At 34.6% G+C, this 16,427-nt stretch overlaps 1 protein-coding gene across 1 annotated transcript; it reads right to left on the reverse strand.

Moving 5' to 3' along the window:
- Positions 1-696: 696 nt before the first annotated feature.
- Positions 697-5,738, reverse strand: LOC149065096 (uncharacterized). Its single transcript, XM_089254288.1, has 4 exons — positions 5,653-5,738; positions 1,435-2,181; positions 1,090-1,357; positions 697-702 (listed from the first exon to the last, which is right to left on the reverse strand). Exons 1-4 carry the CDS (start codon positions 5,736-5,738, stop codon positions 697-699), a joined length of 1,107 nt encoding a protein of 368 aa, XP_089110414.1.
- Between the last annotated feature and the right edge of the window lie 10,689 nt (positions 5,739-16,427).

Raw genomic sequence — 16,427 nt, forward strand, 5'->3', positions numbered from 1 at the left:
CAGTAAATGAATTTTTCCATAATTTGCGGAATCCTGTAAAACCAAATTTCTTCCCACTTCCCAAAATTTTCATGCACAAGAGTAATAATGATATCTAGATATATAACATTGTAATCTAATTACATAGTGTAGTTCTGTTTAAAAAAATGTGATTACTTTCAGAATAAAGCCCATTGAGTCAAGTCCGTCTTGTCATATCTGCCCACTCGGACACAGCCAACACCCCCTATAGATAAGAAAGCCTCCACACTGATGTCGTGACGTCACGGAGTGGAGGCTGATCGCGAAAGTGACCGTTTTTCTTCCTTCGCAATATTTATGCCTTACAGTTCTATCGAACCTAATTTTTTTTTACAGATTTCTGAAGTTTATTTCGTAAACAATGAATTCGGTTGTTTCAGCGCTAAAATTCCTTTCATTAATTTATTTTGAAAATAGTATCTGCTCTTAATTTCAACTTATTACCTTATGAAAACAAATCGAGTTCAAAACTTTCGCATTTCACTGAAAATACAACCTTCTTCCTCTCTCGTTCCGAATGGTTCAGAAAAATATTCCATAAATATAAAAAAGTTTTTAAAAGTAGACAGAAATCAATTTTTTTTATCTGAATAAAGATGAAACATAAACACCTTTTCTATAGCTTTTAACAGTTGAACTTCTAATTTCGAAATAACACAAGGAAACGAAAAAAAGTCACAACTGCAAATAATAAACATTTTATACATTTATTCCAAAAAAAATTTAAAATTTTTACAGAAAAATTTTTTACTGCTTATTTTCTCAAAGTGTCAAGTTTTCTTCTCCTACTTTCATCTACTTTTTGCATAACCAAATCATCATTAACTTTTTTACAGTAATTTTCATAAAGAAGTTATTAGATGAACGAATTATCATTTTCATTACGTCATCTTGTGTGTGCCCATTGCCACAAACATCAAATTCAAGGCAATTTTCGGAAAGAATCAAATTATGAATAGTGATTTCAGAAACAACAGATCTCTGATTCATCACTTTAAGAAAAGTACTTTCATATTCATTTGACAACAATTTGCAAACAATTAGGTAATTATATTTTATAATAGTAACAATTTCTTCACGGGGATACTTCAAACCTCCCCGGTCCATACTTTTTATCAGAATGTGAGCATCAATGCATGGCATGTTATCATTCAATAACATATGGAATTTACAAAATTCACATTTAATACGTGTCAAAACTGAATGTGCACAATATCCTCCAATATACACTAAAATCGGCAATAATTTCTTTAGATCAGCTACCTCTTCATCTTTTACAACTATATGAAAATTATCAGATGCATTTTCAATAGGGATTTCATCAAAAATGTCAACACTATGCAATTCATCCAGCTTAATTTGCATACTTCCGTGTTTATTAGATTTTATTAGTAATGGGAGAAAGCTACGAACTTGAGTTTAGTTTCTGTCTCAAAAACTTGTGTCACTGAAATATTGTATTGCGAACCAGAAAGTTGTCTATAATGACCAAACCGATCTTCCAAAGAATCTGGTTGGAATTTTCCAGTTAAAATATATTCCATACCTAACTCATTTCTGCAATAAGAAACTATTTCGAGAATGACATGAGCAGAATGTGTCAGAGCAGCGTGTGTTTTTTTTGTGAGACGGCCAGTGTCAGAGTGAAATTTGTCCCACGTGTCCAACCAATTCAGAAAATTATTCAAGAATAAAACCTTCTCGTCCTCAGACGAATCAGTTAAGGGTTCTTGAAAAACCTTACGTTTTAACTTTCCTTTGAACACAGACCGAACATTGACTATATCCCACCACTTACATATGATATTGATAAATTCTGATGTTGTTCCATAGTTTAATAATCCATAAATTGGACCAGCAATGCTAAGCCCTTCAGTGACGACATGGTTGAAAATTTGTAAGACTAACTTAACATTCTGACGTTCCAAATTTGAAGGCCAAAGCGATTTTGCAGTTAGTGTATGACAATATTTAATAGTGTTGCTAGATTCTTCTCCAAACAATTTTCTCAATGTTGCAAATGAAGCACATTTTAGACTCCCTAATGCCCCCTTCTCAAAATATGAATAATATAAAGCAATTTCATCAGTTTTCTGATTGATCCAGTTATTTCGAATACATTTAAAAATGTGCACAACATCTACAATAAAAAACAATGGTCTGGAGATATCAATCCTATTATTAATTTATGAATGAATGAGTGAAGCAACTCTGCAGATATTTTTTTGAGGGGCAATACACGTACAACATCTTTATAAATAGAAGTGACACTTTGAACTATAAATACGTAAGCTGTAACAGAGCTACTACTTCTTTATTATGCGACATTCCCATAACATTTCCCCCTTTAAAGTCAAGATACGGTTTGAGATGAATTTCATCCATTAGCAGCACAACTTTTTTGCCTGCGTCATTCAAGTAATGAACTTTACTTTTCATATACAGGAGCAATTGGTCATCAGATTGCTCTACACCGAGACTGACAATATAATTAGAACTTAATCGTTGAATTGTTTGCGGATGAGCAACTACTAAAAATGAACTACTATATAGAAATCTGTATGCACGGGGAGATATCGAGTGCAAAAGTGAACACAAAATTATAAAATCTGTAGAATACCTACGACGATTTTTAGTACACTTGATCAAATTGATCTGTTCTTTAACAAAAGATATTATTTGTTTGTCTTTGACATACTCCTGCAGTTCATTCAAGATATCCTCGCACTCACTGAATAAGTGATTAAGTCTGTCACCATCAAAGTCGTTTATATTTATAGGGCATTTCAAAACATCTTCAAGCAGTAGTAGTCTAACTACTACTGAAAATTTTATACTGGGATAGGGCTCCTCAGCAACATAAATGAATATTATCAAATTATCCTTGGTGATTTGTGTCCATGTTGCTTCCATTTTTTTTTTATATTCCTTTTCAGATATCAAACTTTTTGCAATGACTGAAGATAGAATATGATTTTCGATCCTCATCTTTTTTGACGCAGGATCCTCTCGTTGGTTTGTCTCTGTTGACAGGTATTTTGGCAGCCCAGGAAATATATGCGGTATCGCTCCATCTTTCAAATTTGGATGAGGCAACTTGGCGACATTTTTGCGTCCTGTCTTTTCATCGTAAGCCTCAGTAGTATAGATTAACTCAATGGAATCAAAATGCAATTCACAAACCTGCAAAAAAAAAATTTAGCCTACTAGAAAAAACAATTTCTCATTGTTGTTCTCTGTACAATTCAAAGCATACAGCTTCCACTCACAGACACAATTCAACTTTTTTTTATTTTTTAAATTTCACAATTTAACTGACATCTTGACAGTTTTTTAAAAAAATTTATCATTCATGGAACACTTTTTTTGAAACACATTTTTCATATACGTCATGAAATGTCATTAATTTATTTAGATAAAAAACAGATTAGATTAAGCTGATTATTATATTAAATTATTAATTATTATTATAGATAAGTTATTATTACAGCTTAATTATTATTATAGTTTAATTATTATTAATTACCAAGCCTTGTACCAAAGCTTAGACGCTAATGAAAACTATGTGTAATAAGTACACCAGCCTTGTACCAAAAGCTTAGACGCTAATGAAAACTATGTGAAAATATTCAAACAAGCCAGCCAAAGATATGCGACTGATTATAAACATGAGATTAATGGTTATATTGTATCTATGCGACTGACCCATAGTCATCTTTCTTATTGGTGATTACATTGCCTTTGTCGGTGCTCATCCTGTGGGCATTATGACTTCATGGAATCGTCGTCATTCATAAGCACTGTACATTTCCATCCTTGATCTGCGCCCAACTCCCTTCGCTGTGAGAAATAGAAATCCCAACAAAAGCGGGAAGTGCGGCTTATACGGTGAAAATTGAATATTTATTTAATTGAATTATTAATTAATTAAATATTTCAGGTTCTTATGGAGATACTGTAATGGGGCAGATAAAAATTTACCGTTAAAGATAGGCTCACTGTAATTTGGGGAATATCATACAAACCGAAATTTTTCCACATGATGTTGAAATTTTATCACAGCAAAAATCAATTATTTAACATTTCAAATTTTTATAACCGAATTTTCAAATATAATTAAACTTTTATATGCAGTTAAATTTTTAAATGTAATTGATATTGTAATTTTAATTTCGAGTGTCATGTACATGAAGTTACATACAATGGGCCAATTAAGTCTGATTTCATTCTTTTCACTCGAGAGTTGTTACTTTAGAGTTGAAAAAAAATCAAAAATCGATTGACATTTGCAGTGGTGTCAGAGACAGAGATGCTGTTGGTGCCCAGGGTACTTTATGGAATGGGTATGAGCACCCAGAGAAATGATTCAGAAATCAATCAAAATTTCCTACTTCAAGATCAAGACAAGAACCCACAAGTTCCAAACACTTCCGGCATCCTTGGCTAGTCAAAGGTGCCGACATGAAGGAAACATTAAGGAGGTGGGGGGGGGGGCTGAAAATCGCCATTCATTCCGTTTAAGAGATACTAACCCCGGCCCGGCAAACATAGTTCGCCATACGGGGTTCCCCGAAGGGAGCATTTATTTTCTCCACAAAAAAAAAAAAAAAAAAAAAAAAATCAACTTTACATCTTGGCCCAGGGAGCAACCATTAACAACTCGCGAGCAGCAATTTAGTGTCCCTGGGGTTTATAATAATTGCTTCACTTAAGTATTATATTTTACATTGTAATTATCACACTGTAGATACACATTCACATATCACACATGAGTCCGACAATCACTTGATCTTCCAACATAAAAAAAGAGAAAAAGAAAGAAAGAAAAAAAAAAAAAAACCTATACACACATCAGATCAGCTGAAATACACGAAGCAAATCAGTCCGTCAATCAGCTAATTTTGCACGAGATCGAAGAACACTGTACTACAAGTTATATTTCAGTCGATTTTATGCATTGTAACCATGTATTAGATATTAACATATATTTTATGTGCACTGCTCCACACATGCTATCACGAACAAAAGTTTACATATTTTCGTAAAAAATCAGTATATGACATAAATTTAAAAAAAAAATTGTAGTACGTATAATTAAAATTTACAGTATAACTCAGCAACAAAAAAGATCAAAGTGAGAACCTTACATTGAAAAAATGGTATACGCTAATCCAGTCTAAATCAGAAAATCCTTTTCGTATTCATCAAAATTCATCCTTTTCGTATTCATCAAAATTCATCCTTTTCGTATTCATTCCGTTTGTAGTGCGTTCTTATCTGTATAGATGGCGCACCCTCCTCACGCTCCTGGTGATTGTAAAAAAAAGAAAAAATGTCAGTTGGAATTGTACCACCGATTTGTATACACGTGTCATCCTTCTCGTTATGTTTCTTTTGTATATTAAATCGTTAAGTTTTCATTACGTTTTATGTCGTCACTACAAGCATCGGATCACTGGTGACCTATAGGACGCATCTGATTTTGGACATTGAAGTTAATTTCTCCATCGTTTAAATTTCGGTTTCGCGCCTTGTGCTTTCCGTTCGTACGCTCTTCAAAGATGAAACTTCTAATCTAGTCTTTTGGATATATTATTTTTTTTTTTTCAAGCCAAGTCTACTCGTTTCTACCCAATATAGAGACGTTCCTGGAAATTCAAGGTGAGGAATAAACTTTCTACTCTCGATTTGCCGGTCTCCATACTCGCATTTGTCATGGCTCAACCTATTGCATCAGCTGAAATTTCACGTGTTGCCTTTCGAGCCCCTCCGTTCTGGGAAGCAAATCCAGAGATTTGGTTTCTTCAAATTGAGTCACAATTCAAAACGGCAGGCATAACCGCCGATGAAACTAAATTTCACGCCGTTGTAGGAGCTCTTGATTGCAAAGTTTTGAACTATGTTTCTAATATCGTTCGCAATCCTCCCCAACAGCACATGTACGAGACTCTCAAAACTCGCGTGCTGGAGCAGTTTCAACAATCAGAATCTTCCAAATTGCGAATGTTACTCCAGGAGCTTCAACTAGGCGACAAACGCCCGTCCCAGCTTTTGCACGAAATACAAACGTTAGCTGAGGGTAAAATGGAAAGTGACATTTTGAGAAATCTCTGGATGCAGAGATTACCTTTGCACTCCCAACAAATATTACAAGCTTCTAGTGAACCGTTAATTGGGTTAGCGAAAATAGCCGACAAAATATGTGAGGTTTCTAATGTGTCATCTAATACTTCAGCTGTGTCTCACACTTCAGAGTTTGATGATTTGAAAAACGAAATTGCTTCGCTACGACAATCATTTGAAAGGCTTTCGCGATCTCCTAGACCATCTCGCGGTTATCGCAAACGATCTCAATCTCGTAGCCGAAATAAATTCGGCGATGCTTTGAAAAACGGAAGGCTTTGCTGGTACCATGAGCAGTTTGGAGAAAAAGCTCATAAATGTATTCCTCCATGTCAGTTTCAGGAAAACTAGTGGGCTCGTCTGTTTCGGCGACAGCTGACGAAAGCCTTCTCCATAGTCGCCTATTTGTCATCGACGTTAATACGGGTTTCCGATTTCTAATTGACACTGGCGCATCAATCAGTTGTTTTCCGAAACGCCTGACTAACTTGACAAAACCTCACAAACTCTCACTGTATGCTGCAAATGGATCCGAAATCCACGTTTGGCAACAAAAATCTAGTTCTGAATCTTGGACTAAGGAGGGACTTTCCTTTCGTTTTCACTGTGGCAGATGTTTCACATCCCATTATTGGAGCCGACTTTTTGGAAAGATTTGGTTTGCTTATAGATGTTAAAAATTCTCGTTTGATCGATAACGAAACATCGCTATCAGTGAATGGTTTAGAATCCCAAAACGGCTCTTTTGGTTTAACGCCGATCTCTGGTGATTCTCCATACCACCGCATATTAGCCAAATTTCCTCAGCTTACCAGCTCAGTTCTAAATGCAGTTCCAAAGAAACACTCTGTCATGCACTTCATCGAAACTACGGGACCACCGGTTTTCGCAAAAGCTAGAAGATTGTCTTCTGAAAAACTTGCAGCTGTTAAAAAACAATTCAATGAACTGTTGCAACAAGGTATAATTCGGCCCTCAAAAAGCCCTTGGTCGAGTCCCATCCATCTTGTACCCAAAAAAAGCAACGAATGGAGAATTTGTGGGGACTTCCGCGGACTCAATGCAATAACCATCCCAGATAGATACCCGCTTCCAAATATACAGGATTTTTCCATCAACTTGAGTGGTAAAAAGATTTTTTCAAAAATCGATTTAATAAAAGCATATCACCAAATACCAATCAATCCTAAAGACATTCCCAAAACCGCCATAATTACGCCCATTGGGCTATACGAATATGTTTATATGTGCTTCGGCCTGAAAAATGCAGCTCAAACGTTTCAGCGTTTCATTGACGAAACATTTCGTGACTTGGATTGTTGTTACGCATATCTCGATGATTTGTTAAACGCTTCCATTGACGAAAAATCTCATGAAGCTGACTTAAAACGTGTTTTTCAAAGACTAAATGACTATGGTATCGTGATCAATCCATCTAAATGTGTATTCGGTCAACGTCAAATTAATTTTCTGGGTTTTCTTGTTTCTCCCGATGGGATTGCACCTTTACCAGATCGAGTACAAACATTGCTCGATTATCCATTGCCATCAACAGTGACTGAATTGAAGCGTTTTTTGGCAATTGTAAATTTCTATCACAGATTCCTTAAAGATGCCGCCAGGGTGCAAGCTCCTTTGCATGAATTAGCAAAAAGCAAGATAAAAAAAGATAAAACTGAAATAGTTTGGTCTGAGGAGGCCAAATCCGCTTTTTTGTCTTGCAAGCAATCAATTGCCAACGCCGCACTTCTGGCCCATCCTGTTCCGAATGCAAAATTGTTTTTGACTGCCGATGCTTCCGACACTTCATTGGGTGCAGTCCTTCAACAGCAAATAGGAAACGAAACCCAACCATTGTCATTTTTTTCACGCAAGCTCAGTTCGACTGAAAAAAAGTACAGTACATATGACAGAGAGCTCTTAGCAATATATTCAGCTGTTAAGCATTTCAAGCACATTTTGGAGGGACGCAACTTCATAATTTTCAGTGATCATCGTCCTCTCACGTATGCCTTCAAACAACGTAACGATAAATGTTCTCCCCGGCAACTTAGACATCTTGAATATATTAGTCAGTTTTCGACAGATTTACGATATTTGCCTGGGGATAGTAACGTCATAGCTGATGCTTTCTCAAGAATTTATGAAATCCACACTCCTTGTACAATCGATTATGCAGAATTGGCACGGGCGCAGGCAGATGATGATGAATTGCATACCTTGCTTCAAAGTGAAACTGGGCTTCAGCTAAAACGCTTCGATATCTCCGGTGTTAATATCTACTGCGATGTGTCTACTGACGATATACGCCCGTATGTACCCGTTTCAATGCGACGTCTAGCGTTCGACTCTGTGCATAATCTGTCCCATCCTGGGATAAAAGCCACTCTAGGTATGGTACGCAAACGATTTATTTGGAAATCGATTGCGAGAGACTGCAAAGATTGGTGTCGTACTTGCATCGCTTGCCAGAAATCGAAGGTTATCAAACATACCAAGTCTCCTTTAGGCTCTTTCCAGGTTCCTGATTCTCGTTTTGCACACGTTCATCTGGACATTGTCGGACCCTTGCCTCCCTCTAAAGGATACACGTATCTCTTGACATGCGTTGATCGGTACACACGGTGGCCCGAAGCGGTACCAATGTCTAACCAAACCGCTGAAACTACAGCTGAGACATTCTTTTCTACCTGGGTGTGTCGGTTTGGCGTTCCTGAAAAGTTGACCACAGATCAAGGTCGTCAGTTTGAGAGTGATCTATTTCGCTCTCTTGCACGGCTGTGCGGCATCGAAAAATCCCGCACCACTGCCTACAATCCAAAGTGTAACGGCCAGGTTGAGAGATTCCACCGCGATCTCAAAGCCTCTCTGATGTGTGTCCTCAAAGGTAACGAGCACTGGACAGACGTTCTACCTACAGTCCTGTTGGGGTTACGTTCCAGCATCAAAGAAGACCTCCAAGTATCAACCGCTGAGTTGGTATACGGCACAGCCCTACGCCTTCCTGGTGAACTCTTCCGGCACTCGGATGAGCGAGACGTCCTACCTCGATATGACTTCTTGCAGAGACTGAGAGACCATTTCTCCCGTGTGAGACCAGTACCAACCTCTCATCACAATTCGTCTAAGCCCTTCGTCTCGACAGACTTGCTAACTTCTCCATCAGTATTCGTCCGACAAGACTGTGTACGCAAACCTCTACAACAACCATATACCGGACCATTTGAAGTTATTTCAAGAACTGATAAGTATTTTATGTTGAACATTAATGGCAATCATAAAAATGTATCCATAGATCGCCTTAAGCCATGTTTTATGTTAAATAATAATTTATGTGACACGTTCAAAAATCAGTATATTTCCAGGTCTGGCCGAAGAGTGCGATTTCGTATTGACCCTTCGAAGTTAGCTATATGATTCGTAATTATGTATGGTATATATATATATATTGCAATTTTTTTTTATTATTTGTATGATTATTATTCAAATTTTCTTCTCTTAAATGTTTCGTCTTCGACTGGAGGGGGAGTGCTGTAGTGCGTTCTTATCTGTATAGATGGCGCACCCTCCTCACGCTCCTGGTGATTGTAAAAAAAAGAAAAAATGTCAGTTGGAATTGTACCACCGATTTGTATACACGTGTCATCCTTCTCGTTATGTTTCTTTCGTATATTAAATCGTTAAGTTTTCATTACGTTTTATGTCGTCACTACAAGCATCGGATCACGTTTATAAGGGACTCAAACCCGTACTCAGGGACTCAAATCCCGACAAAAAGTGGGAAATGCGGCTTATACGGTGGAAATTAAAATTTAAAAATTTATTTGATCTCAATTTTTTATTTGGGTTAGCTCTTCAACATCCCTCACTGCGAGAAATGGAAATCCCGACAGAAATGCGGCTTATATGGTAAAAATTAAATTTTAAAAATTTAATGACTTCAATGAATACTTTCCTTCATTTGTTAAAAATTAAAACAGGGATGGGAAGGGGGAACATTTCCAATAAATGAGAAAAAAAATTAGTTCCATTTTTTACGCCTAAAGCAACTACCCTATTTATAAGATCACAACAAACATATGAATTTTAAAGCAATTCAAATTTGTCGCGATGAAATGAGCTTGCGACAAATTTGTACTGCGACGAAATGAGCCTGCGACAAATTTGTACCGCGACGAAATGAGCCTGCGACAAATTTGTACCGCGACGAGTTTGTAGCACGACGAATTGACGCTGCGACAAATTGACTGCGACGAATTGTCCCGCGACAAGTTGAGCGCGACGAATTGACCTAGACCCAGTCGACTAATCTAATGTATATATGGATTGACATCATCATCGCGCCCCTCCCCCCAACACCTGCGTTCTTCCAATTTAAACATGATCAAGAAATGGTGTCTCTTCATAGCTCAATTCGTGGCTTTGTGTGCCAAAAAGAGCGCGCGTAGCTCTTCTCTGCAACCCCCTCCCCGCTCAAACAAAGTCTCTGTCCCTCTGTAGGTATGGTCTCCATAATTATGATAAAGATAATAAGGCTACCTGTTTCTCCAAGGAACGAAACTTCTGGCAACGGGCTTGAATTGGAAGTATGTATGAAATCAACAGTTGGAGATATCCGCGAGCAAACATTTTGCGAAAGAAGTTAAGGCTCAATTTTTTATGTTTATGTGGTAAAATGGTATTAGGAGATGGCGTTCAAAACAAGCTATCTCCATGTTTGTCCTGCCATCTCTGGAGTAAAATTGTGCACATTGAATTTTTATTCTTTTCTTTAAAGACAATTCATTTCTTCGACATGGGCACTGAAATACAATAAACTAAAAACGACTGTACGTATAAAATGAAATTAATGACTCACACAAGCAGCATTCTTTAGTTTTTGGTATGATTCAAGTTCGGTTGATTATTTCTTAAAGTAAAAGTGTATGAATAATAATATCAAGCTGAATTGTTAGTCTCGCCACAGAGAGCTACTTGTAAACTCGCTATAGGTTCTGCTGTAGTGGGTAAGTATGAAATAGGAGCCAGATATTGTAAGCAATTCCTGACCTTCACGATAACGTAGTGTAGGCTGGTTCGACTCTGGACCACCATCGACATTAGGGAAATATATTTCGCGTTTTGATATTCTATAAATTCTTCATCCGACTCCAATGTCGACGACTTTGTTTTCGAGTGAAGCAAGTAGACTCTCATCACAAGTTTGAGTACATTAAGTGCTAATGCCAAGAAGTATAATATTTTCTCTACATGAAGTTCATAGCGAAAGAAGATGATGTTAAATTTAAACATTCATCTATGGTTCTTTGTTATTGTTCACAATTTGTAAAACAACTCTATCATGATATTATAAGAATTGATAAAAGTATTCAAAAAATAATTTATACCTGCAATTATGTTTTATTCAAATGATGACTGCATTTTATCCAATAAAAAATTAATTGTTCTGTATTATTATTAGTTATAACATTTTATATATATTTCTTGAATACATATATTTATTATTATTTTATTATTAATATATATTTTTTACTTACCATTCGCCAAGAATAGTCAAAATCCATTAGCTTCGTAATCATGAGGATATGGAAAAGTCAATATGCATCACCAGGCTTACAAAATTGATTATAGTCACATTTTGCAAACTTAGTGACACAAATTTTTTTCCCTACAACTCCCATTTTCGAATTAGGCCTTCAAATGTATTTTATTTCAAATACAAACATGAAAAGCGCATACATTCAATCGTTTTTTTTTTCTTTTTGAGTGACACAATCGGTTGAAAAATTATCACAGGCTTTTCGTATACATAAAATCATAACAGAAAGTAATTTCAGATACAACTGATGTTAAAATACCAAAAATAGTAATATATTATATAAGAAAATGCAAGTTCCTGTGATTATATACCTCATTATTTTTATTTCATATACAGTTTTACGTAAGTTCTATGCAAGTTTCACATGCGTGCAATCGAAGTTTGTGAAAATCTTAAAAAATTACAAATTTCATGTCTAAACTGATTTTTTTGAAAATATCAAAATGTGAAAAATAGCAATGTGAATGATACTCCGTGATAAAAATCAAAATATAAAAAAGAACAGAGCAAAAATGACAGTCCATGATTATATACCTCTTCCTTTTCATTATTATATACAAAAATGTGTTAAGCAGAATGACAAATGTTCCAATAATGTATAATATGCATACAATATATATATATATAACTTTCTCATCAATTCATATATAAAAACTAAATCTCAGTGTGTTTGAACTCTATTATAATGTTTCATACTTTTCATTTAATTTTGCTGAAAAACATTTTATAAAATATTCAAATTAAAATATAAACGTCACTTTTGGACACATTTTTTCAGAAATTTAATCTATACATCAATGAGCATTTGCTACGCTATGAGCTGCATTCAAAAAAAAATATATCATTTGAAATTGTTTTTATCGCGGATCGCGCAATTCTTCGAAAACCCACACTGAACATAGTTGATTGGGAAACTTTTGTTATATTTAAATTGAATATGGTATTCAATACTTCTTCAAGTGATAATTTCGTTGACAACATTACTTCATAAGATTTAGTCAAATTGTTATCAAATATCAAAAAATGTTCAAATGATTTACAGGTTCTACATATTCTATCTACATTTTCCTTACATTCAAAAATGTACCAAGACATTTCAGAAGCGTTTCTCAAGATTGAATTTACTTCACGCTCACCCAATGGACCAGGGAAATTTAGTTCTTCGAGTGTGTAGCTATCATTGAACTGAGTGAGGTAGATGAATGCTGTCGTAAGAGATGAAGTTTGAAATTATTTATTTCGGAAATGTCCTAAAGAGCTGACATCGATACCATTGACATGTATATATTTTTTATCATAAAACCAACTCAGACTTAACTTATTTTGTTCTTGTGTAAAAACATTATGATTTTTGGAAATGATAGAATGCTGAATATCTCTTCGTATATTTTGATTCAAAAGAATCTGTTTGTAATCATTTATAGTGTATTTAGCAATTACTTCTTTCTTTATCCCTTTTGCACGTTTTTTGTCATTTTCACCAGGACAAGATAAACTGTACATTTTAGGCTTGAGCCCTACAAATTCGTCAATCGGTTTACCACAAGTCTCATCTTTTAGGAGACCCGGTTGGTTTTTTTTTGCTTCGTTGTGCAGAGAATTTGTTATTTCATAATTACTAAAATCAATTATATCTGAAAAATATGTTTTCAGATCTTTATATACATCAGCTGTATGGACCTCCAGTACAAATGAGTCAGTATCCGTGTATAAAAGTTTCACTTTATCTTTATAAAAATTCACAAATTTATCATAAAACAATGTATACATCCAAAGCTTACTAAGTTCTAAAACCGAGAAACCAACATGGATTGGTTTGTTCAGTAACAGCGTGTTTTTTCTAATTTTGAATAAGGCTAAGTTTTCATTCAGGCATAAAAAATTTTCAAGATTAGGGCTTCCCAAATATCTTTTGCATTCTTCGCTATTCGCACATTTATTTTTTTTCGAGGGTTTTCACAAGTTTTACCAAAAAAACTATTATTCATTAGTTTATATAAATTCTTTTCACATTCACTGCTAGCATTTCGACGATAGCGGTTATTCAGTTCAATGTAACTTTTTATCCAGGCTTCTTGTTTGAAAGATAATATTTTGTGGATTTTTTTTTATCACTAGACCATGGCATAAGTAAAATTTGAGATTCCTATAGTGTACTACATAGTTATTTTTGTCATAGAAATTAGGAATGAGTTTTGTTGTAGAGCTTAATTTTATATTACATTTTTTCATAAGATTAATCTGATAATCCGACATGTCTTCTGAAAGTTTCAAATGTTCCACTGCAAGTGGATATTCATTATGACAATCATGAAGCTTAGATGGATAATGTAGATCCACCTCTAATATATATCCTTCATCCGAATCGTCTGAGATATCCATCAGATTGAAATTCTCTATTTCATAATCAGAGAGAAAGCGAAAGTTCGATATCGGTAGTTTTTCCATCAATGCTTTACTATAAAGTCCATTTACATCTAACATAATTATGTAGACATTTGGTTTGTTTGAATCATAAGTGTTGGGAATATATTTATTGTTGGCCTTTACATATCTACGTCCGTTAAAACAAACACCACCTCGTATCCCTCGTTCTGTAAACGAATACATTTAATAGTCTGTAAAGAGTTCTAAATTAACTTTTGAATGCTTCAGTCCCGCTGTCCAGGAGAGTTGGGGGGATGATAGAAAGCTAACAACTTCGAGCTCGAATACGTCATAAACAGATTTCCTATAATTCTGAAATACTTCAGCTAAAAGGACAACATCAGTAATTTGGTATAATAACAAGTAGTCATAAAAACTTTTACAAGAGAATGACGTCCACACGAGTTTGGCGTGATCGTATTCATCGTTTGTGATAGTTTCTCCAGAAAGTATATTATAAAAACATTCTTTAGGAGGTAAGTTTTTCTCTTTTAATACCGACAGGTCAGAAAAATATGAGTATGGGAATATACCTTTCCTTTTTAAGAGCTCTTTCTTTTCAAAACTTCCGAAAACTTTGTTGAATATTTTAAATTTATGTCCATCGTTAATTAGATTTCTAGTTAGAGCATCCAATGAAGCGTTTGAAAATGAATAAGAATCTATAAACTTTACCTCATCCAAAGTAAAGGATGAAAATTTTTCAAATGTGCTAGGAATTATTGTGATATTTTTGAACAAGTTAGAGGGAATTTCTTTTAAGATGAAATGAGAGTCATAGTTTTTTAAATTATGGATTATTACTGGAATTGTGTAGTTGTTTGATAAGCAAGGTTACAGCTTTGATGGGCATAACCAATTATACCAAGAGGGAGAGTGTGATGGTGATTACGAACGCGAATGTCACTGTGTTGAAATTTTTTTTTACAAATATGACACATATTTTTATTAATGGCTTCACTTATTTTATCTTCAAGCGGTAGTATGATTTTCATTCTTTCTATTAGTTTTTTAGAAATGTTTCTTATTGTATGGATGAAGTTGCTCACTGCGTCAACATCACAATAAAACTTTTGGTAAATTATCTTATCATCGTTTTCTAGAACTAAAATAAAATATGATATTACTTGGTGAAACTCTAGAGGTGTATTGTAAGATTTTTCAGGTGAGGGGATAACCGTTTTAAGTTTCGTTGTTAAACTTTCGAAATCAGCATAAATTACAAACGGATGCTTCACCATTAACTTGAATTCTTTAAAATTTAACTGCGGATTGGCAGGAATTTTTATTGCTTGAAGTTTTTGGTTCATACAAAAAAATTCATGCCTGTCAAGGCTATGTTTTCGGTGAAATCCGAGAAGGCAGTTCCTACAGTAATGATGTACGCCTGGCTTTGAATATAAAAATCGATTTATGTTGAGAATTAAAAAGAAGTGATCTTTGAAAAGCAACAAATCTACAAACTTTTTAAATTTGTATTTGCATATATATAAAGGATAAACATTACTTTCAAATCCGAAAACATTTATAGAGATTTTGTTTAATTTTTGAAAGGTTGGGATGTTAGACATCGTCATAGGAAATTCAAGTTGTTTCATATTGAAATATTTCACATATTTTGTGTACTTTGTAACTCGTTGCTTGTGAGACCGGGAAGGAAAAAATTTTGCAATTACACAATAAATGAAACATAAATTATCACTACATTGAATATTTAGTACAGCTTTTTTGTTATTTAATTTCTCAGGTAGATTTGTATGACACCCACCTCTCCATTGATGATACACACCAATATGGATATTAATTTTTTCTTCTCTATATATTTTCCAACCGGAACCTTGAAATATATAAGATTCAATTGAGTTTAGAACCTTAGAAAATGCATCCTTCAATTTTGTATTTATTAGATTCACAGTTAGAACTATTTGCGTAGATGAATTGAAATATGCATACCTGAAGTTAGTGTCGGTATCTAAATTCTTAATGAAAATTATAGTCAGAATGATAAAAAATTTTATGCTTTGTTGCCTTAAATGAGACTTGATTATTTTCTTGATTTCGCTCTTATTGTCAATTAATGCCCCGAGCGGATCTACTGCATTTTGTAACAATTTTGTGTAGTTTACTATGTAGCCATTGAAGGATGATTTTTCGGTTGCAAACATTTTTTGGAAAGGGGACAGCTGTGACATGTAAATTCAAAATTTTACTTCCAAAAACTAGACTTTATAAGCTAGCAAATAAATGAATCGAGTAT

This window comes from Pholcus phalangioides, unplaced genomic scaffold (genome assembly GCF_987345545.1).
Source record: "Pholcus phalangioides strain wild (caught in Gottingen) unplaced genomic scaffold, Ppha-v1.0 ptg000041l_1, whole genome shotgun sequence".
NCBI lineage: Eukaryota > Metazoa > Arthropoda > Arachnida > Araneae > Pholcidae > Pholcus > Pholcus phalangioides.

What these genes read in the sequence shown, in the direction of transcription:
- LOC149065096 (XM_089254288.1), bottom strand. Translation starts at nt 5,738, where the DNA reads ATGACAAATGCGAGTATGGAGACCGGCAAATCGAGAGTAGAAAGTTTA. An exon ending in CAGGAACGTCTCTATATTGG is followed by an intron (nt 2,182 to 5,652) that starts GTAGAAACGAGT and finishes TGATATCTCCAG; the next exon opens with ACCATTGTTTTTTATTGTAG. An exon ending in GAGACAGAAACTAAACTCAA is followed by an intron (nt 1,358 to 1,434) that starts GTTCGTAGCTTT and finishes TGAATTGCATAG; the next exon opens with TGTTGACATTTTTGATGAAA.